The sequence below is a fragment of the Mus caroli genome, unplaced genomic scaffold (assembly GCF_978045245.1).
Source record: "Mus caroli unplaced genomic scaffold, Mus_caroli_1 scaffold_22, whole genome shotgun sequence".
Classification (NCBI taxonomy): Eukaryota; Metazoa; Chordata; class Mammalia; order Rodentia; family Muridae; genus Mus; species Mus caroli.
The window spans coordinates 982970-1007923 of NW_028227277.1; the positions used below are offsets into that span (position 1 = coordinate 982970).

Consider the following 24954-nt stretch of genomic DNA (forward strand, 5'->3'; position numbering starts at 1 on the left):
GTCTGTGAACAGTGCCACATCTAGCCACACTGTCCTTGAGTTACAAGAAAGGGCACTGCATACAACATGGACTTGAAGCCGGTATTCAATATTATTCCACTTGCTTTCATGGAGTTCTTGCATCCAAATTCATTCCTTGACTTCATTCAATGTACTATGACAAAGTTAGATAAATAAATAAACCATTTTCTCACATATTTACTTTGGTCTTGGTGCAAGTCGACAGGAAGTGCCTCTATTTTGAACAGGAAGTGCGTCCCAGTTGTTCATGGGAGATGTAGTTAGTGTGTGTGTTTGTCCTAGACCCGCTCTCTATTGCCACCTGGTGGCTATATAGTGTGACTGCAAACCAACAGGAAGTGCCTCCATGTTGGAAAGGAAGTTCGGGTCCTGGTACTCATGGGAGATGTAGTGTGTATAGGGCCTAGAGCCGATCTTTCTTGCCACCCAGTAGTGAAAAATGCCACTACTCCCCTGGTTCTTTGGCTCAAGGGGAAGAATCTGGGCCCTGAGCACAGGTCAGAGTTTTGGGAAAACGGTGTGGCCAGGCCGCCTGAGTTCCTGGGCGGGCTGCGTCACAGATCCGCGCCCCCTGCTCCCATTGTACCTGTAGAAGTGCAGGAACAGAGGCTCTCTCTGTCTCTCTGTCTCTCTCTCTCTCTGTTCATCGTCTCTATGTCTCTCTCTGCTCCTCCTTTCCATCTGGGGCTGCCTGGCATTGGTCGGCCAGCGAGAGACCCAACCCGGCTTCCATGAGTCCCACAGCCCCCTGGTTCCGGTTCTCCCTTCTCCTTCCTTTCCCCTTGTCACTGGGGACCAAGCCAGAGTCCATGTCCGACCGAGAGGCCCCAGTCTGTCTGTCCCAGTTCTCCCTTTTCTCCCTTCTCCTTTCTTCCAGAACCAGGCTGCCTGGCCTTTACCGTTGCCCATGCAGCTCATGTCTCTGTGTCTGTCTGTCCCCCTGGTTCCAGTCTCCCTTCTCATCGGGGACCAAGCCTGAGTCCATGTCAGACCGAGAGGCATCATCCCTGCTTCCTTGTGTCTAGCTGTCCCCGGGGCTGTCTGTCTCCAAGCTCCCTTCTTTCCTTCTGACGCAGCCTGCCTGACCTTAGCCTGGGTCTCTCTGTCTCCCTGTCTCTGTCTCGCCATCCTTTCTTCCAGGGCCCAGACTGAGAGACATCTGCCTGGCCCATGCTTCCGCCCTGCCTCCCCCGACTGTCTCTGTCTCTGTCCTGGTCCCATCTCCCTCCCTCCCTCACGTTGACCACTTGTCCCAGCCAGCCCTGGGCACCTCCAGGGCTGTGTCTGTCCTTCTGGCAGACCCCAGACAGACCCCACCCCAGACCTCAGCCCCATGTCCTAACCCCAAGTCAGAGTCTGTCCCTCTCTTCCTAAGGAGGGGGACACCCAAGGCAGATATCAAGGGTGGAGGATGGGGTGGTGACCCTGTGAAGTATACCAGCAGGACTCTTTTTTTTTAAGTTTTTTTTTTTCTTTTTAAGATTTTTTTAAATGATACCTTGGTCAAAGAAGGAATAAAGAAAGAAATTAAAGACTTTCTATAGTTTAATGAAAATGAAGCCACAACATACCCAAACTTATGCAAATCAATGAAAGCATTTCTAAGAGGGAAACTCATAGCTCTGAGTGCCTCCAAAAAGAAACTAGAGAGAGCACACACTAGCAGCTTGTTAACATACCTAAAAGCTTTAGAATAAAAGGAAGCAAATTCACCCAAGAGGAGTGGACAGCAGGAAATAATCAAACTCAGGGGCGAAATTAAACAAGTGGAAACAAGAACTATTTAAAGAATCAACCAAAGGAGAAGGTGGTTCTTTGAGAAAATCAACAAGATAGATAAACGCTTAGAGAAACTCACTAGAGGGCACAGGGAGAGCATCCTAATTAACAAAGTCAGAAATGTTAAGGGAGACAAAAACAGATACTGAAGAAATCCAAAACACCATCAGATCCTTCTACAAAAGGCTATACTCAACAAAACTGGGAAACCTGGATGAAATGGACAAATTTGAAGACAGATCCCAAGTACCAAAGTTAAATCAAGATCAGTTTAATGATCTAAACAGTCCCATATCCCCTAAAGTAATAGAAGCAGTCATTAATAGTCTCCCAACCAAAAAAAGCACAGGACCAGATGAATTTAATGCAGAGTTCTATCAGACCTTCACGAAGATCTAATTCCAGTTCTCCACAAACTATTCCACAAATTACAAGCAGAAAGTACTCTATCTAATTCATTCTGTGAAGCCACAATTACTTTGATACGTAAACCACACAAAGATCCAACAAAGATAGAGAACTTCAGACCAATTTCCCTTATGAATATCAATGCAAAAATACTCAACAAAATTCTCCTTAACTGAATCCAAGAACACATCAAAACAATCATCCTTCCTGACCAAGTAGGTTTCATCCCAGGAATGCAGGGATGGTTCAAAATACGGAAATCCATCAACGTAATCCAGTATATAAACAAACTCAAAGACAAAGACCACATGATCATCTCATTAGATGCTGAGAAAGCATTTGACATAATCCAACATTCATTCATGATAAAAGTCCTGGAAAGATCAGAAATTTGAGGCCCATACATAAACATAATAGAACATTCTACAGCAAAGCAGTAGCCAACATAAAACTAAATGGTGAGGAGCTGGAAGCAATCCCATGTAAATCAGGGACTAGACAAGGCTATCCACTTTCTCCATATCTATTCATCATAGTATTTGATTTCCTAGCCAGAGCAGTTTGACAACAAAAGTAGATCAATTTGGAAAGGAAGATGTCAAAATATCACTTTTTGCAGATGATATGATAGTATACATAAGTGACCCTAAAAATTCCACCAAAGAGAATCTAAACTGATAAACAGGTTCAGTGAAGTAGCTGGATATAAAATTAACTCGAACAAGTCAATGGCCTTTCTCTACAAAAAGGATAAACAGTCTGAGAAATAAATAAGGGAAACAACACCATTCACAATAGTCACAAATAATATAAAATACCTTGGCGTGACTCTAACTAAGGAAGTGAAAGATCTGAATGATAAGAACTTCAAGTTTCTGAAGAAAGAAATTAAAGAAGATCTCAGAATATGAAAAGATCTCCCATGCTCATGGATTGGCAGGATCAATATAGCAAAAATGGCTTACTTGCCAAAAGCAATCTACAGATTCAATGCAATCCCAATCAAAACTCCAATGCAATTCTTCAACGAATTATAAAGGGCAATATGTAAATTCATCTGGAATAATAGAAAACCTAGGAAGGCAAAAACTTTTCCCAAGGCTAAAAAGAACCTCTGGGGGAATCATCAAGCCCAATAAAAAGCTGTACTACATAGCAATTGTGATGAAAACTGCATGATACTGGTATAGCGACATACAAGTAGAACAATGGAATAGAGTTGAAGACCCAGAAATGATCCCACACACCTATGGTCTTTTGATCTTTAAAAAGGAAGCTAACACCATTCAGTGGAAAAAAGACAGCATTTTCAACAAATGCTGCTGGCACAACTGGCGGTTATCATGTAGAAGAATGCAAATTGTTCCATTCTTATCTCCTTGTACTAAAGTCAAATCTAAGTGGATCAAGGAACTCCACATAAAAATAGAGACAGTGAAACTTATAGAGGAGAAAGTGGGGAAAAGCCTCGAAGATATGGACACCGTTGAATAATTCCTGAATAGAACAGCAATGGCTTGTGCTGTAAGATCAAGAATTGACAAATGGAACCTCATAAAAATGCAAAGCTTCTGTAAGGCAAAAGACATCGACAATAAGACAAATAGCCACCAACAGATAGGGAAAGGATCGCTACCTATCCTAATTCAGATAGGGGACTAATATCCAATTTATATAAAGAACTGAAGGAGGTGGACTCCCGAAAATCAAGTAACCCCATTAAAAAATGGGGCTCAGAATTGAACAAATAATTCTCACCTGAGGAATACCGAAAGGCAGAGAAGCACCTGAAAAAATGTTCAACATCCTTAATCATCGGGGAAATGCAAATCAAAACAACCCTGAGATTCCACCTCACACCAGTCAGAATGGCTAAGATCAAAAATACAGGTGACAGCAGATGCTGGCTAGGATGTGGAGAAAGAGGAACACTCCTCCATTGTTGGTGGGATTGCAAACTTGTGCAACCACACTGGAAATCAGTCTGGTGATATCTCAGAAAATTGGAAAGTGTACAACTGGTGGATCCCACAATACCTCTCCTGGGCATATATCCAGAAGATGATCCAACCGGTAAGAAGGACACATGATCCACTATGTTCATAGCAGCATTATTTATAATAGCCAGAAGCTGGAAAAAACCCAGATGTCTCTCAACAGAGGAATGGATACAGAAAATGTGGCATATTTACACAATGGAGTACTACTCAGCTATTAAAAAGAGGGAATTTATGAAATTCCTAGGCAAATGCATGGACCTAGAGGCCATCATCCTGAGTGAGGTAACACAATCACAAAAGAAATCAAATGATATGTACTCACATATGAGTGGATATTAGCCCAGAAACTTACTATACCTGAAATATAAGATACAATCTGCAAAACACATGAAACTCAAGAAGAATGAAGAGCAAAATGTGAACACTTTGCCTCTTCTTAGAATTGGGAACAAAACACCCATGGAAGGAGTTACAGAGACAAAGTTTGGAGGTGAGACGAAAGGATGACTGCCATATGTGGGGATCCATCCCATAATCAGCCTCCAACCGTTGACACCATTGCATACACTAACAAGATTTTGCTGAAAGGACCCTGATATATCTGTCTCTTGTGAGGCTATGCTGGGCCCTAGGACACAAAAAAGTGGATGCTCACAGTCAGCTATTGGTTGGATCACAACGACCAATGGAGGAACTAGAGAAAATACCCAAGGAGCTGAAGGGGTCTGCAACCCTTTAGGTGGAAAAACAATATGAACTAACCAATACCCCCCAGATCTCGTGTCTCTAGCTGCATATGTATCATAAGATGGCCTAGTAGGCCATCATTGGAAAGAGAGGCCCATCGGTCTTGCAAACTTTATATGCCTCAGTACAGGGGAACGCCAGGGCCAAGAAGAGGGAGTGGGTGAGTGGGGCAGTGGGTGGGGGAGTGGGTGGGGGAGCTGGTGGGGGACATTTGGGATAGCATTGGAAATGTAAATGAAGAAAATACCTAATTAAAAAACTCAGCACTTGGGTGATAGATGCAGGTTGATTTCTGTGAGTTTCAGGTCAGCCAGGTCTGTAAAGCTGGTTCGAGTACAGGCAGGGCTCCACATGAAACCTTATCTCAAAGCCCATGCCCCACACGAATGTGAATCATTTACTAGCCAGCATCAAAGAGCAGGCTCATGCCACAGAGCTTCTCGGCACCTAAGCTCAGGGGGACAACATTTTTAGAGGCAAAAATCACAAAGACCAACTCACATCAAAGTTTGATGAGGGCCAGAGTAACCTTGAAAAATTCATTTCTGGCAGAGCATAGTAATTACTTCAGACATAACCTGACAGTTATTTTTATCTTATACTTTCTTCATTTATTTTGGTTTATAATAATTATTTTGTTTAATATATCTAGATTATGATCCAGGCCATGGAAATCTCAACTGTTTTGCCAAGGGAGACATGACTATTGGGGAGTAGAAAAGTAAAGACTGTCTAATCAAATTATAAAATAGAATTAAGTCAAGAAGATGTCAAAATAGTCATGTGAGTTCCAGGACAGTCAAGGTTGCGTAAACTCTGACTCTCTTTGTCTCTGTCTCTCTTTCCCTCTGTGTACCCCTCTCTCTCTCTCTCTCTCTCTCTCTCTATATATATATATATATATATATATATATATATATATATATATATATATATATGTCTCTATCTGTGTCTCTGTTTCTGTCTTTCTCTTCTTCCGAAAAACACAAACAAAAACCAAAAAAAAAAAAAAAACAAACCAAAAAAACTTGCTGCTCTTGTAGAAAACCTGGGTCACAGGTGTCTGTAGACCCAAGAACCATCTCCTGGCCTTCGTGAGCACTAGGTATACACACAACTCATTTAAAAACATGTGGAGAGCCAGACAGTGGTGGCACACACCTTTAATCCCAGCACTCAGGAGTCAGAGGCATGCGAATTTCTGAATTCGAGGCCACCCTGGACTACAAAGTGAGTTCCGGGACACCAAGGCTACACAGAAAAGTGTAGTGGGTGGATGTTTGGTGGAGAACAGGCATGGAGGCAGATGAGAGGGTGGAATGGGAGTGTTCAAAGGGGAAATCTAGAAGGCAGATAACATTTGAAAGGAAAATAAACCAGAAAAAAATCAAAGAATGATTAGAACAGACCTTTTTACATTCAGCGATAGGGTTATTGTTACTTACTAAAAATTCTCAAGATTTCAGTGTCCCTACAGTCAGGTGAGGATGCAAATGGGTGCATGTTATATCTAATTTCGCAGTTTTCAAAGATAAATATTAAAATATTACAACATTGATCTCTCACACTTATATTCCCTCTGCACATATATAAAACAAATAACTCCCTAATTTACAAGCACTTTTGTTACATTTACATACACACACTGAAACACAAACACACACAGAAACACAAACACACACATACACCTCTTGGGTGTAACTATACATTGGAAGTATTCCTTTCTGACTCTGATTCAGAACGACAGTTTACATGAGCTCAGATACCTTATTTTGGAATCTGAATGAATGTGTGACTTTGGAATTAGTTGACTGCTAAGAGAAAACACAAACTGTGTGAGAGAGTGAATTAATGTTGTAGATGACATCGCACTATCATCCCCTTTGCAGGAGAGAAGATAAGAGACTATTTTTTTCATATTTATTTCATTATTTATAATAGCCAGTTGCTGAAAAGAACTTAGATGTCACTCAACAGAGTAATGGATACAGAAATTCTGGTACATTTGCACAATAGGGTACTACTCAGCAATTATAAACAATGAATTTATGACATTTTTAGGCAAAATGGATGTATCTGGAGGATATCATTCTGAGTGTGGTAACCCAATAACAAAAGAACACATATGTCTGCACTAACTGATAAGCAGATGTTAGCCCAGAAACAGACTAACCAAGATACAATTTGCAAAACACATGAAACTCAAGATGAAGTAAGATCAAAGTGTCGATAGTTCCTTGCTTCTTAGAATGGAAAACAATATACCCAAGGAAGGAGTTACAGAGACAAATTTTGGAGCTGAAAAAGACAAAAAGGACCATCCAGAGACTGCCCCACCTGGGGATCCTTCCCATATGCAACCACCAAACCCAGACACTATTGCATATGCTAGCAAGATTTTAATTACAGGACCCTGGTATAGCTCTCTTTTCTGAGGCTATGCCAGTGAAATATATAGAAGTGGATGCTCACAGTCATCTATTGGATGGAATACAGGACCCCTAAATAAAAAGCTAGAGAAAATGCCAAAGAGCTAACGGGGTTACCAACCCTATAGGAGGAACAACAATATAAACTAACCAGTACAGCCTAGAACTGTGCCTGTAGGTGCATATGTGGAAGAGGATGGCCTAAGCAGATCTCCTGAAAGAGTCGTACCGACATCAACTTACTTTAATATTGTCCATGGCATATTTTAAAATGAAAATTTAGAAAGGTATTAAATAAAATATACATGACATCCCAAATAAAGTTATGAATATTTTTCTGCTTTCATCATATTCAGCTGAAAATCCAACTGGGATTTCTGCTGTTTATACAAATCACTTGCTAAATTTGTAATAGCATAAAACTTAGCCATCTACTGTGTTTTTGTATCTTCAGGAAAAATATTATACTCCGTTGTATTAAGACAAATTCTCACTCTCAGTCATATAACCAACAAATTCTCTAACATGTTATAAGAACATACTCCAGAATGTGTATCACACCCTTATTTATAATAGCCAGGAGCTGGAAAGAACACAGATGTCCCTCAACAGAGGAATGGATACAGAAAATGTGGTACGTTTTCACAATGGAGTACTACTCAACTATTACAAGCAATGAACTCATTGAATGGAAGAAACTAGAAATTCTCATCCTGAGTGAGGTAACACAGTCACAAAAGAACACACATGGTATGCACTCACTGATGAGTGGATATTAACCCAGAAGCTTGGAATAATCAAGTTACAATTCATGAACTACATGAAACTCAAGAAGACAGAAGTCCAAAGTGTGGCTACTGCAGTCCTTTTAGAAGGGGAAACAGAATATCCATGGGGGAGATACAAAGTGTAGAGCAGAGACTGAAGGAATGACCATCTAGAGACTGCCCCATCTGAGGATCCATCTCATATAAAGTCACCAAACCCAGACACTATTGTGGATTCCAACAAGTGATTACTGACAGGAGCCTGATATAGCTGTCTCCTGAGAGGCTCTGCCAGTGTCTGACAAATACAGAGGTGGATGCTCACAGCCAACCAATGGATGGAGTCCAAGGTCGACAATGGAGGAGCTAGAGGAAGGACCCAAAGAGGTGAAGCAGCTCACAGCATCATTGGCGGAGCGAAATATGAACTAACCAGTAGCTCAGAGTTTCCAGGGTCTAAACCACCAACCAAAGAGTTCACATGGAGGGACCCATGGCTCCAGCTGCATATGTAGTGGAGGATGGCCTTGTTGAAGATCAATGGGAGAAGAGGCTCTTGATCCTGAGAAGGCTCTATGCTGAAAGGATGTTTTCAGAGGGGGAAACCAGAAAGGAGGATAACATTTGAAATGTAAAATTTAAAAAAATCTAATAAAAAAAGGAAAAAAATGGAAAAATTAATGGGTTTCTCCTTGGCAATAAAGAATTTATCTAATGTCTCCACATCCAAGTTTCATTATAAAATGCTTTGTAGTCATAGTTGGGTGTTTTCCATACCAGGATTTTCATAACAAGATTCATATTCATTGGAGCATAATGTGAATGAATATTTGGTACTCTACACATGAGCAGGCACTATCATAGCAGTATATTTCAAGAACAGCTCTTCTGTAATGAATGATTATTAACAAATTGACTTTGATCTAAATTCCTATGATAAGCTCTCTGATTCAGAGGATCTCTCTAAAGTCACACTCTAAAATCAATACATAACTCTTGGTTTTGTAAAGGTTACTTTAAAAAAATATGGATTGTTTTACCAATATTTCAAGCAGATATATATTACATGAATCAAATTAGAAAAAGTCATTTAGAGAATAGATTGAACAGATTTTCTCACAATTGAACCACATGAAAGGATGAGAGCTCAGGTCCTTTTCTCTTCAGCAATCATTGAAAAGTATGTAGGACACAGTATTACTTGCATAAAATACACCATGATGATTAAACATTTATATTTACCATAAAGTTCAGGTTTGTTCCTCAAAATCATGTTATGTAAATATGTTTGAATGATTCAATCCCATTGACATAAATGGGATTTCCCTATCTGGTCTAGTATATTCAGGAAGAATAAACATATGTAAATGCATACACTACTTAAGGTATCTACTAGACCTCACAAAAGGTAGACATCTGGAATGGGACTTTGATCCCTAATGCACACACCTAATTAAAAGAAAAAAATCTGGATTCATGACTATGGAATAAGTAGTTACGTATGGCAAACCATCATCAAAAGACTGAACAATTCATCCAATTGAAAGACTTAAATAATCTTGAATTGGAAAAAGTACCTGTCTCTGATTCTGACAGTTGTTTTTCTCTATTAAAGACACGTCAGACACACAAACTGCTGATTCAGGATGCGTAGGATGTCACTCTCAGGGGTTGGTTTTCAGAGGAGTTCAGAGAATGTAATGTCTCATAAGAATAATTTGCTCTGAGTTAGTACAGTCTGATAGCCACTGTAACTAGAAGAACAAACTGGGAATATAGTAAAATATTGAACAGATATAAACTGGGAAATATTATTTCCTCCCTGACTCTTTATGGTCTCCTTTTGGCAAGCCAAAATCCAATAAAATAAAATATAAAAATTCACACTATACTAGCTTTGGACTTGCCTGCTCCTGTCTCCCTGGATGGACAAAATAATGTACTAGAATCCTCATCATTCAGGAATTATGATAAGCAGGAAAGTTCCTTAAATTCACAGTGGCAGCATTTTCTGTTATTCATTACTGGGAAGCCAGACTCAAGTATGTCTACTCCAGGAATTTTCACAACACTGTTCCGTGACTCACTGTGCCTGTCCCAGAACCACATCTTCCTTGCTGTTTTACAGTGAGATGAAAAGCCAGCTTCCTTAGGTCTCTCTCTTATTTCTCTAAACTCTCAATTCTTACTCTCAAATAGACTCCTCCACCATCTTGCAAACATAAATATGGGTGAACTCTCTAGGGACTGTTTGAAAGCCCTAAGAGCAGTTGGTGTTGTTACAACACTGATGACATCACAGGGGTTACAAAGATCTCCAGGATACAATAGAATGTTCAGACAAGGAATTGTTTATGTCACGTGAAACAGGCTTTGCCTTTCTGTTAAAGTTCTCCCTCTACTGAACAGAAGCTGAATTGCCTATCCTGGAAACTCTCCTGGGACATAAATACTGATCACCTCCTTTTCAAAAACCAGAGATCTCAGACAATGAGCTTTTTTTCCATGTAAGAACAGTGGGAAAATGGCGTGCTTTATTTCCAAAGGGGTTAACTAGAAAGAAGTTTGACAGGATCAAGAGAAGAGCAAGCCCATAAAGTTGGTAGCAGAACACTTGAGATGTCTACTTTCATCCTATGCCTTAATGGTACTTACTTATCATAAGTACATCATGTGCTTATCTCTGTGGAGGTCCTAAATTATGTGGGTACTCAGCCAATGAGTTCCCCTATGTTTCTAATTATGGAAGAGCTCCTGTTAGGCAGGTAGGTTGGTAGGTCATTGAGGTACACCCTGCTTTCATAAGTTCAGACTGCAGAGATCCTTCAAGGGTAAAATTTTTATATAATATTGAAATTCTAATTTTGGTATTCAATATTAGTATAGTTATGTACATTGGACAATGAAGATTGGAAGGGAAATTGGACCCTTTATTGTAAGCTAAGTTCTTGTAAGCTAAGTTCTATGGATTAAGGGATTTTAGGGGAAACCTTGGAAGAATCACCATCAGGCATCCTGCATGGACATTGAGTGTTAGTGAAGTAATATGTCTTGCGAATTATGATGCATTGGGTTAAAAATCCTGAGTGTAAACAAGCTATAACATGTCAGATTTGGTTTCATTAGAATAAGTTGAATTTTGTACAAAAATCATTTAAATTATAATAGACTAAGATGATATTTGTAATGAAGAAACTGAAATTATATTTGTTGGTGCATAGTTGTATAATGGCCATCCCATTGCCTTTCAAATATCTGTGGTTTATGAATAACATCTTTGCTATTACATATATTTTCATCAAAGTGGAAGTCCTTCCACCCATGTAGATTGATGAGTGCACATACTCAATAGTGCTTCAATGCTTTGCATAAATGATACTTGTGTGCCATATCAAACCTTGTTTCAAGTGATTAAAGAATCACAAATCAGTATCTGATTAATGGGAAAAAACAGGATAAGAATGGTTTAATATTAAATGATATTAGAATTTATTGAATATACAACAGCAACACTTCTAAGATTATTCTCTGACATGAAAATAGGATAGAGGCCATCACCTATTACACAGAGAATATCATGGAATCAGATATCTGATATCAACAAGAAATAAAGGGACAAGCAACTGGAAAGAAGCTATGAATATTATCTGTGAAACAGAAGAAAACTTTGTTTTATAAACTCAAATTGTACTGTAGTGGATAGCTTAAGTTTGCAATCCAACATAAAAACTTAAAGGAAAATAGAAACCAAATATTGCCTTGATAATCAAGAAGGACATGATGATGTGTGCTCTGCCTTCTTGCCTCCAAATCAAGTACATAATATGAGTTTTAGGCAAAAAGAAAAGAAATTTTAAGAAATACTATTTTTGTTTCAAGCAACATGGAGGATGTCTCTGCAGAAAAGCACATGGAGCCTCACCTCTAAATCTGAGCAAACACAAATTCAAGATTATTAAAGATCTGAAAATTTGACCTGTAGACTTGTTTTAATGAGTATGGAATGGATCCCAGTCCATTGCTCATGTGCACCAAATGACTTCCAAAAGACTACTACAGTCCATAATGGCATTTCAATAGCAGTCACAGTGTAGTGAAGAGTCTGCCTCCATGCACATTCCCAGTTAATTTGACATGGTATTAGCACCAGGTATATAACAATTATAGAATATGACAACAGGACTCTTAATTTACCCAGTCTATTGGTTTTTACTGAAACAAATTGGCACTGAAATAGTCATAATTCAACCAAAGAATGAAACAAATGTTTATTCATAGTAACAAAGATAGTAAAATAAATTCCATTGCAGGATTTTATTATAATCCAGTGACATACCAACCGTTCCAAAAATGAAGTTTAAGACACTTAATTCAGTATGGATATTTTGAACAAAAACATAAAGGTAGTTAAAAAAATAACAAATCAAATCAATCCTTCATCTTTGTCACTCATTGAAATCTAACCAAATTATATAAATTAGCTTAGCAGCTAACATCTATGTTATTGATATGTAATCTAAATAGAAATATTTCAAAACAAATGCCAAGTAGAAATAAATGAAAAGTGTGAGGTATATGCCAGCATTAGCAATAAAATTTTACCTGTTAAATGATACCTAAATTCTTTCCCTTGAGCAAAAAAATATGAAATTAGCCTCTAACTTCTTAATGAGGTGTGAACATACATCAATCAAAGAAATATTTCATCAAATGTCATTGACTGCCAGGGACTGATTATCAGGAAAATGTTCAGCATATCAGTGAATGTCTGCACAGGTACTGATATTTGACCAGATGGGTGTTGAATCTTTAAAATACAGGTACTTTTGGAATTAGCATATTGACATGTTCTACAGATGGCAGGAATCACAGGAAGTTTGAGGAGTTTTTGGAAATATGAGTGGCATACAATAGTATATGAACAACAGAGAGCATGGTCAACTCCAGGCTCAATGTTGCATGTGAGACTGCCCTTTCCTAAACTAGACAATGTGTTACATAATGTTCCATGATTAAACGCAGCATCTGAGTGATATGGAACTTTTATGACCTTCTCAACTTCTGTCACAGTATAGAACTTCTGATGAAATCCCTTGTGTTTGTGCATAATGGCTGTTGACACTTGGTCAGGTATGAACTATACAGGAGAAGATTGTCCTTGGGATTTACTCTATGCACATGAATGCAGTCATGGCCCCTGAGGGTAGAAAACATGATCTCAAAACATGTTTTCAAAAATATGTTGATGAAAACATTTCAGACCTCAGATGTAGAGCCTGAGGCCAGAATTTTCCCTATGTCTGTAGGGAGCCTGCAATAGGAGGAATGGAAAGGAACTGTGAATATAATAAGTGGATCTCCAGACAGAAGTAGCCTTAAAACAGACACATAGGTGTAACTGTGTGTGTGATGTCTTTCTACATCAGAAACGGATTTCACAGCAGCTCCATCTTAGATCCTAGCAGACATGAAGAAGGTCTGTGCTTTCACTATTTTATTTTTTATTTCTGAAGTTTTCTCTCATCTTGTGTTGTTTGACTGAACCAAGGTGCTTTTGGAGGATAAAGAATAGTGAAGATAATGATGGAGATTTGCAAAGGGAGTGTCATTTTTACCTTTGGCCAACTGAAAAATCTTATACTAATGGTAATTTTTTAAATTTATTTTCAAATTTTAGGTAATCCATTAACTTTATTTAATGTATCAATGTCAATCGTTTGAAATATTTAGCTGTATATACAAACTGTGGGTTCTGTTCTCTTCCTCACCATGTAACTTGAAGAACCCCTGAAAATGAATTTTTATATAAATAACTATTTTAATACTTTGAAATGTGTCACAGTTTAGTATAGTTTTAGTGCAATTATACTCAAGTTCACAGTGCTGGACAATGTGAAGGTCTAGATTCTCTCTGTGAGGCTTTTTTGATAATATATGTTGAAAGATATGTTTTCATCTGCCTTGAATTCACAATTCCCTCCTTTGTCTAGAACTCAATATGAAGAGACTGCATCACTGCCTATATTCAATTGTCTTCCAATGCCTCAATATGATCATACATCTAAATGCTTTCATAAAAGTGTTACCTAATTCGTGTTTCCAAAGATGAACATGCATTGTTTCATTGAAATATTTGTGTATGGGTTGGTCTACTATACCTGGTTAAATATATAACATTACTTATATATTTGTGAATATACTTAAACTTTGCTTTATAAAATAGTCTTTAAATGAGCCTCTTCCTGCAATCCTGAATTTGATACTGAATGTGGAAAAAGAATGCTAGTCTTATATTCTGTTATCAGAATAATCTTTTTATCCAATTACACAAATGCACAAGCTCAGATTAGGTTTATTATCACTATCAGATACAAGGTTAATATTTCTATTAATTACTCAGTAATTTTATTATTATTTAGTAGTTAATATATATTCACAATTCCTTTCCACTCATCCTATGTCATGTGCCCTGGATACCTAGGTAAAATTCTGGACTTAATCTCTACATCTGAGGTCTGAAAAGATAAATCTAGGAGAATCATAGTAATTCTTGTGGAAAAGAACCTGTTCTCAATGTGGGTTTTAGGTCTGAGGTCCAAAGAGTGAGATGTTATCATTTGTGGCTGCAGATTATGAAGGAATGAGTGTTGAAATTTTTTTAAAAAATAGAAATAGTAAGAACACACTAAAAGGTAACATTAAGTAGATGTGTACAACACCCTAAAGAATAATATTCTGGTCATATGGTATAACGTGTCATTTTGTATATATATCTTGAAATGGATAAATAAAATTAAATAAAATATATCCTAAAATAATTAGTCTGGCCGGGCGTTGGTGGCTCACTCCTTTAATCCCTGCATTTGGGAGGCAGATTTAACATATCTCATATTACAAATCTTACAGTATTTGAAATTTCATATTTCAAACATCTCCCTTATTATCACTATGCCTTGTTTTAGAATTGCAGCAAGTAAATATGAGCTTCTTCTGGTAATGTTTTTTGCTACCGATGAGATCAACAAGAATCCTTATCTTTTACCCAACATGACTTTGATGTTCTCCATCATTGGTGGAAAATGTCATGATTTATTGAAAAATCTGGATCAAGAATATAAACAAATTGATGGACATATGAATTTTGTTAATTATTTCTGTTATCTAGATGATTCATGTATGATAGGTCTGACAGGACCATCATGGAAAACATCCTTAAAACTGGCAATGCATTCTTCAATGCCACTGGTAAGAAATTGTGACACTGAATGGGTTAAGAACATTAAATTACATTTACAGGTGCCTACAAGAAAACTTGGAAAGAATGCATTTGTGGGTGTGCTGCTACACAAATACACACACATACATACACATTATGTATATGTATATATATATATATGTATGTGTGTGTGTGTGTGTGTGTATATATATATATATATAAATATATATATATGAATTAAATAATCATTTCATAGATGTATTGTGCATACAGGTAAAATTGTGTTCTAGGAATTTTAGACTTGTCAGGAATAGTCAAGAATCTAATAGGAATAATACATAATGTGTATAGTATAATCTTACTGTTCTTATCTAGAGTTCTGGAAGGTGAGTAGCATTACTTGTATGTGAGTCCAAATATCCTAATAATCATATTCCTCACTGGAAGTTTCATCCTGTCTTCTATATCCTTTAGGTTTTCTTTGGACCATTTAATCCTAACCTACGCGACCATGACTGGCTGTCCCATGTCCATCAGGTAGCCACCAAGGACACACATTTATCACATGGCATTGTCTCCTTGATGTTTCATTTTAGATGGACTAGGATAGGACTGGACATCTCAGATGATGATCAGGGTATTCAGTTTCTCTCAGATTTAAGAGAAGAAAGCCAAAGTCATGGGATCTGTTTAGCTTTTGTTAATATGATCCCAGAAAACATGCAGATATACATGACAAGGGCTACAATATATGATAACCAAATTATGACATCATCAGCAAAGGTTGTTATCATTTTTGGTGAAATGAACTCTACTCTAGAAGTCAGCTTTAGAAGATGGGAAAAGTTAGGTGCTCAGAGAATCTGGATCACAACCTCACAATGGGATGTCATCACACATAAAAAAGAATTCACCCTTAATCTCTTCCATGGGACTATCACTTTTGCACACCACAAAGTTGAGATTCCTAAATTTAGGAATTTTATGCAAACAATGAACACTGTCAAATACCTAAAAGATATTTCTCATACTATACTGGAATGGAATTATTTTAATTGTTCAATCTCCAAGAACAGCATTAAAATGCATCATATTACATTCAACAACACATTGGAATGGACAGCACTGCACAGCTATGATATGGCCATGAGTGATGAAGGTTACAATCTGTACAATGCTGTTTATGCTGCGGCCCACACCTACCATGAACACATTCTTCAACAAGTAGAGTCTCAGAAAAAGGCAGAACACAAAAGATATTTCACTGCTTGTCAGCAGGTAAAGTTTCTTACATTTCATTATGCTTAGATATATCAATGTGATCTTTTAAATGGAACCAGAGGAACAACTGTACATTTGTTAGAGATTATTCTCTCAGTGCAATGATTTCTATACTGCAAATGTCCCTAATGATTCTTTTACATGGATGCATATCATGTACAAAGATAATATTTAATAGGAGGAAATACATTTATATGAATATCAGTTAGTTTTGTGAAAAGGTGTCTCAGCATTTCACCAAATGATTTCAAAATTAAAAGAGGAACCAAGAGTTTTATCATAACAGTCTTAAGTGATGACAAGACTGAATATTTTTCTAAAATATAGTGTCTCAAAAATTGATACATGGGCTGTGGTTAATAGTTATTCATTTAAATTAACAATTTACAAAAACATAAATGATTAAGACTTCCCATTTTCTTAAGTTTATGTTCATTGTATATGTGTACACTGTATGTTCATAAAATCCAACATTTTTATTTTCACAATTTTCAGTCATTCAGACTTCCCCTTCATTCTCACATACATGGGTACATTTTTTAAAATTATTTTTGACAAACATGTTCACAGAGGCACACACACACACACACACACACACACACACACACAAACACACCATGTTACTTGCTATCTGATAATCATTTTTTCAGGAACATTTTACCATCAAATATTAATATGAAGCATATAAATTTTCAATTATCAATTGTGTATACTGTTTTTTACTACACAGGTTTATTTCAATATAGCTGTCTTTTCTGACAATCATTAAGAAAACAGCGAAAATTCTCAACTTGGCATTATCTTTATTGATATGCATATGTAAGCATGAATATCTTTTAGGTGTCTTCTCTGATGAAAACCAGGGTATTTACGAACCCTGTTGTAGAACTGGTGAACATGAAGCATAGGGAAAATCAGTGTACAGAGTATGATATTTTCATCATTTGGAGTTTTCCACAAGGCCTTGGATTAAAAGTGAAAATAGGAAGCTATATACCTTGTTTTCCAAAGAGTCAACAACTTCATATATCTGATGATTTGGAATGGGCCATGGGAGGAACATCAGTGGGTATACCATAATTTTTATTTTTCAGGATATATATATTTTTAAATATGAGATTCTGTGTTTAAGACCAATTGCTACTCTTGCAAAAGATCATTCTCAGTTAAAATCTTTAAAATTTGATAACTCTTAACTTCATGTTAATCTGGGCATAGAAGAATCAATGTCCTCTGGATTTCATGTTCAATAGCACCCATATGCCAATTCAAACACAATACAGGAATAAATTTGATAAATTTATAATATAGTATATATTTACATATAATTAATTAAAGTTTTGTAACTTTTGTAACCCATGGAATTTTCTGACTCCCTGTGAACTAATGTATAGACTACTTAACTATAGCATGTATTCATTAACATAAATGTTTCTCCAGATTCAAGGTTTTTTTTTATTTATATATTTTGGATTTAAAAAAATTATTTACATTTCAAATGTTTTCCAACATCCTGTTTTCCCATACTTTGTGGAGGATTGCCTTATCTGGCATCAGTAGGAGGGGAGTCCTTTAGTCCTGTGAAGGCTTCATACCCCAGCACAGGGAATGCTAGGGTGGTGAGGCAGGAGTGTGTGGGTGGGTGAGCTCCCTCATAGACACATGGGAGAAAGGTGAAGGGATAGTGTGTTCAAGTTCTTTTACACTTAGGAAAACTTTGTTAAATTTATGGGAGTCTTACATAACATATTTTGGTCATAGTCATCAAACTACTCTTCTTAGATTTACCCATATCCCCCAACTTCACCTCCCTCCATACACCTCACTATTCTTTTTTACTTTTTATTTTTTTTGTAATTTATAAATCATGAGAGAAAATCAGGTGTCACATAATTGTTCTTTTGGATTGATCAGTTTAGGAAGGAAAAAAATTTAAATTGCTACAACCTGCATGTTACATATATAATATTACATGATATAGTAAATATTGTGTAACATTCAGTGCATTGCAGGAAAATATAAAATAATAATGTGTCTGATACCCTTAAGTAATACAGAAGAATAAGTAATATCAGAAGAATATGTATAATCATATCTGTTAGTGTCCCATGTATCAATCTATGGGTCATTATTCGTTTGACAAATGTGTGATATACACACTCACTCACACGCATATTATATAATATTTATTCACTTCTTCAGGTTCCATCCTCTGTGTGTAGTGTGGCCTGTACTGCAGGATTCAGGAAAATTCGTCAGAAAGAAACAGCAGACTGCTGCTTCGATTGTGTTCATTGCCCAGAAAATGAGGTTTCCAATGAAACAGGTACATGCTTGCATGCAGGAGAAAAATTGTTGAAATTGAATACCTGTTCTTTGCAAACAAGGAATACAATATGGCCTAAATGCAAACTGACGACCTAAAATCTCCATGTTTCAGAACTTAATCAGTTAAATAATATCCACTTCGTTTGGACCCAGCAAATAAATTACAATATCTTCTTCAAACAAGGCATTTTTTTCACAATATGATAGTTACTGGTTATATATTATATAGAAAATGTTTAGGGGGACCTACCTGTGTAACAATTTTTAAAAGAAACATTTTAGGCATAATCTATGCACAGGTTTATTTTTCTTTGATTCATTGTACAGGTAAACTTGACTAGCTGATCAGTCCATAATCTTTCCTTTCAAACCACAGCTTAGTCCCTGAGAAAGACTAGATGCTCAGGGTAATACTTGTTGCTTAATGGAATATATTTTAAGAACTTAGATGTCTTAATGGATTAATAATTTCCTGTTAAAGAGTTAGAACAAGAGTGAAGTTTTGAAGAATGCAGCATCAGATGGGATACTGCTTATCGTCAATCACTCCCTCTCTAAGGAAAGAGGGATGAATATGGACAACCATAGCCTTTATGACATGGAGCTTGGAGTGTGTATTTGTGAAGAAAGAGATTGTAAAACAATGAGAGGGACATGTATATGTATATGAGGCATATAACTTCAAGAATGAAAATATTCCTTTATGCAAATAGTACTTGCATGAGTAATTGTATGTTCTGGTTCCTAGGTATGTATAGAGACAAAGGGCATACCCACAAAGAAAACAAAATACATGATGCACTTCATCAAGTGGTATCAACAAAGATGTCTGCATACTACCCGTGTCTGTGAATAGTGGATTTATGTTTGGAGGAATTAAATAATCTGAAATAATAATAATTATTATTATTATTAGTCATCATATTTTGTTTTTATTTAATAATTATTTTTTTCTGTTCTACTTCATAGGATGATGTTTTGTTCAATCACAAACATAGGTTAATACAGAGCAATCTTAAGTTCGAGGTTCTACAGCAAATAGGAATGGAATAGATGCTCAACACCAAATGATTTATTAATATTTCCTATGAATAACACAAATATAAAATTATTACCTATGTAATTATGATAACTTATAAGGGGTTATTTTCATTTGTCAGCAGATATGGAACAGTGTGTGAAGTGTCCAGATGATAAGTATGCCAACATAGAGCAAACCTACTGCCTCTCAAGAGCTGTATTGTTTCTGGCTTATGAAGATCCACTGGGGACGACCCTAGGCTGCATGGCACTGTCCTGCTCGGCCATCACAATTCTAGTCCTCGTCACATTTGTGAAGTACAATGATACTCCCATTGTGAAGGCCAATAACCGCATTCTCAGCTACATCCTGCTCATCTCTCTAGTCTTCTGCTTTCTCTGCTCCCTGCTCTTCATTGGACATCCCGACCAGGTCACCTGTATCTTGCAGCAGAGCACATTTGGAGTATTTTTCGCTGTGGCTGTTTCTACAGTGTTGGCCAAAACAATAACTGTGGTCATGGCTTTCAAACTCACTACTCCAGGAAGAAGAATGAGAGGGATGTTGATAACAGGGGCACCTAAGTTGGTCATTCCCATTTGTACCCTAATCCAACTTGTTCTCTGTGGAATCTGGTTGGTAACATCTCCTCCCTTTATTGACAGAGATATACAATCTGAACATGGGAAGATTGTCATTCTTTGCAATAAAGGCTCAGTCATTGCCTTCCACATTGTCCTGGGATATTTGGGCTCCTTGGCTCTCGGGAGCTTCACTTTGGCTTTCTTGGCTAGGAACCTTCCTGACACATTCAATGAAGCCAAGTTCCTAACTTTCAGCATGCTGGTGTTCTGCAGTGTCTGGATCACCTTCCTCCCTGTCTACCACAGCACCAGGGGGAGGGTCATGGTGGTTGTGGAGGTTTTCTCAATCTTGGCTTCTAGTGCAGGGTTGCTAATGTGTATCTTTGTCCCAAAGTGTTATGTTATTTTAGTTAGACCAGATTCAAATTTTATACTGAACCGCAAAGGTAAATTGCTTTATTGAAACTTTCATGGTATGAAAATGTTAGATGATATTCAACTTATCTTACTCTTCATCTCAACAAAAGTAGTATTTCATCATATAAAAAAATGTTAGTAATATACCGATGTGTACTTACAAACAGGACTGTAAACATGAATATGCTGAGAACTGGGAATCTCAATTGAGAAATGGGTACCATCATTCTGACCTGTGGTTGTGTGTTTAAGCCATGTACTTAATTAATGATTAATATGAAGTTACCTTACTGTCTGTGAACAGTGCCACATCTAGCCACACTGTCCTTGAGTTACAAGAAAGGGCACTGCATACAACATGGACTTGAAGCCGGTATTCAATATTATTCCACTTGCTTTCATGGAGTTCTTGCATCCAAATTCATTCCTTGACTTCATTCAATGTACTATGACAAAGTTAGATAAATAAATAAACCATTTTCTCACATATTTACTTTGGTCATGGTGCAAGTCGACAGGAAGTGCCTTTATTTTGAACAGGAAGTGCGTCCCAGGTGTTCATGGGACATGTAGTTAGTGTGTGTGTTTGTCCTAGACCCGCTCTCTATTGCCACCTGGTGGCTATATAGTGTGACTGCAAACCAACAGGAAGTGCCTCCATGTTGGAAAGGAAGTCGGGTCCAGGTACTCATGGGCGATGTAGTGTGTATAGGGCCTAGAGCCCATCTTTCTTGCCACCCATTAGTGAAAAATGCCACTACTCCCCTGGTTCTTTGGCTCAAGGGGACGAATCTGGGCCCTGAGCACAGGTCAGAGTTTTGGTAAAACGGTGTGGCCAGGCCGCCTGAGTTCCTGGGTGGGCAGCGGCTCAGATCCGCGCCCCCTGCTCCCATTGTACCTGTAGAAGTGCAGGAACAAAGGCTCTCTCTGTCTCTCTGTCTCTCTCTCTCTCTGTTCATCGTCTCTATGTCTCACTCTGCTCCTCCTTTCCATCTGGGGCTTCCTGGCATTGGTCTGCCAGCGAGAGACCCAACCCGGCTTCCATGAGTCCCACAGCCCCCTGGTTCTGGTTCTCCCTTCTCCTTCCTTTCCCCTTGTCACTGGGGACCAAGCCAGAGTCCATGTCCGACCGAGAGGCCCCAGTCTGTCTGTCCCAGTTCTCCCTTTTCTCCCTTCTCCTTTCTTCCAGAACCAGGCTGCCTGGCCTTTACCGTTGCCCATGCAGCTCATGTCTCTGTGTCTGTCTGTCCCCCTGGTTCCCTTCTCCCTTCTCATCGGGGACCACGCCTGAGTCCATGTCAGACCGAGAGGTATCATCCCTGCTTCCTTGTGTCTAGCTGTCCCCGGGGCTGTCTGTCTCCAAGCTCCCTTCTTTCCTTCTGATGCGGCCTGCCTGACCGCATTTAAAGAATCAACCAAAGGAGGAGGTGGTTCTTTGAGAAAATCAACAAGATAGATAAACGCTTAGAGAAACTCACTAGAGGGCACAGGGAGAGCATCCTAATTAACAAAGTCAGAAATGAAAAGGGAGACAAAAACAGATACTGAAGAAATCCAAAACACAATCAGATTCTTCTACAAAAGGCTATACTCAACAAAACTGGGAAACCTGGATGAAATGGACAAATTTGAAGACAGATCCCAAGTACCAAAGTTAAATCAAGATCAGTTTAATGATCTAAACAGTCCCATATCCCCTAAAGTAACAGAAGCAGTCATTAATAGTCTCCCAACCAAAAAAAGCACAGGACCAGATGAATTTAATGCAGAGTTCTATCAGACCTTCACGAAGATCTAATTCCAGTTCTCTACAAACTATTCTGCAAATTACAAGCAGAAAGTACTCTATCTAATTCATTCTGTGAAGCCACAATTACTCTGATACGTAAACCACACAAAGATCCAACAAAGATAGAGAACTTCAGACCAATTTCCCTTATGAATATCGATGCAAAAATACTCAACAAAATTCTCCTTAACTGAATCCAAGAACACATCAAAACAATCATCCTTCCTGACCAAGTAGGTTTCATCCCAGGAATGCAGGGATGGTTCAAAATACGGAAATCCATCAACGTACTCCAGTATATAAACAAACTCAAAACAAAGACCACATGATCATCTCATTAGATGCTGAGAAAGCATTTGACATAATCCAACATTCATTCATGATAAAAGTCCTGGAAAGATCAGAAATTTGAGGCCCATACATAAACATGATAGAACATTCTACAGCAAAGCAGTAGCCAACATAAAACTAAATGGTGAGGAGCTGGAAGCAATCCCATGTAAATCAGGGACTAGACAAGGCTGTCCACTTTCTCCATATCTATTCATCATAGTATTTGATTTCCTAGCCAGAGCAGTTTGACAACAAAAGTAGATCAATTTGGAAAGGAAGATGTCAAAATATCACTTTTTGCAGATGATATGATAGTATATATAAGTGACCCTAAAAATTCCACCAAAGAGAATCTAAACCTGATAAAGAGGTTCAGTGAAGTAGCTGGATATAAAATTAACTCGAACAAGTCAATGGCCTTTCTCTACAAAAAGGATAAACAGTCTGAGAAATAAATAAGGGAAACAACACCATTCACAATAGTCACAAATAATATAAAATACTTTGGCATGACTTTAACTAAGGAAGTGAAAGATCTGAATGATAAGAACTTCAAGTTTCTGAAGAAAGAAATTAAAGAAGATCTCAGAATATGAAAAGATCTCCCAAGCTCATGGATTGGCAGGATCAATATAGCAAAAATGACTTTCTTGCCAAAAGCATTCTACAGATTCAATGCAATCCCCATCAAAATTCCAACTCAATTCTTCAATGAATTAGAAAGGGCAATCTGTAAATTCATCTGGAATAACAAAAAAACCAGGATGGCAAAAACTCTTCCCAAGGATAAAAAGAACCTCTAGGGGAATCACCATGCCCAACACAAAGCTGTACTACAGATCAATTGTGATAAAAACTGCATGGAACTGGTATAGCAACAGACAAGTAGAACAAAGGAATAAAATTGACCCAGAAATGAACCCACACACCTATGGTCACTTTATCTTTAAAAAGGGAGCTAACAACATCCAGTGGAGAAAAGACAGCATTTTCAACAAATGCTGCTGGCACAACTGGCAGTTATCATGTATAAGAATGCAAATTGTTGCATTCTTATCTCCTTGTAATAAAGTCAAATCTAAGTGGATCAAGGAACTCCACATAAAACCAGAGACAGTGAAACTTATAGAGGAGAAAATGGGGGAAAGCCTCAAAAATATGAACACAGTTGAACAATTCCTGAATAGAAGAGCAATGGCTTGTGCTGTAAGATCGAGAATTGACAAATGGAACCTCATAAAAATACAAAGCTTCTGTAAGGCAAAATACATCGTCAATAAGACAAAAAGCCACCAACAGATTGGGAAAGGATCTTTACCTATCCTAAATCAGATAGGGGACTAATATCCAATATATATAAAGAACTCAAGAAGGTAGACTCCAGAAAATCAAATTACCCCATTAAAAATTGGGGCTCAGAGCTAAACAAAGAATTCTCACCTGAGGAATAACGAATGGCTCAGAAGCACCTGAAACAATGTTCAGCATCCTTAATAATCAGGGAAATGAAAATCAAAGCAACTCTGAGATTCTACCTCACACCAGTCAGAATGACTAAGGTCAAAAATTCAGGTGACAGCAGATGCTGGCGAGGATGTGGAGAAAGATGAACACTCCTCCATTGTTGGTGTGATTGCAAGCTTGTGCAGCCACACTGGAAATCAGTCTGGTGATATCTCAGAAAACTGAAAAATACAACCAGTGGATACCTCAATACCGCTTCTGGGCATATGTCCAGAAGACGTTCCAACTAGTAAGAAGGACACATGCTCCACTATATTCATAGCAGACTTATTTATAATAGACAGAAGCTGGAAAGAATCCAGATGTCCCT

General features: G+C 37.8%; 1 protein-coding gene across 1 annotated transcript; it reads left to right on the top strand.

Annotated features, from left to right (window-relative positions):
- Positions 1-13618: 13618 nt before the first annotated feature.
- Positions 13619-21478, top strand: LOC147000002 (vomeronasal type-2 receptor 116-like). The gene is given in 7 exon segments (XM_085834302.1): positions 13619-13645; positions 13647-13828; positions 15114-15396; positions 15842-16645; positions 17489-17713; positions 18851-18974; positions 20137-21478. Coding segments are annotated over 7 exon segments (2553 nt in total). The 3' UTR covers positions 21045-21478.
- Positions 21479-24954: the final 3476 nt, after the last annotated feature.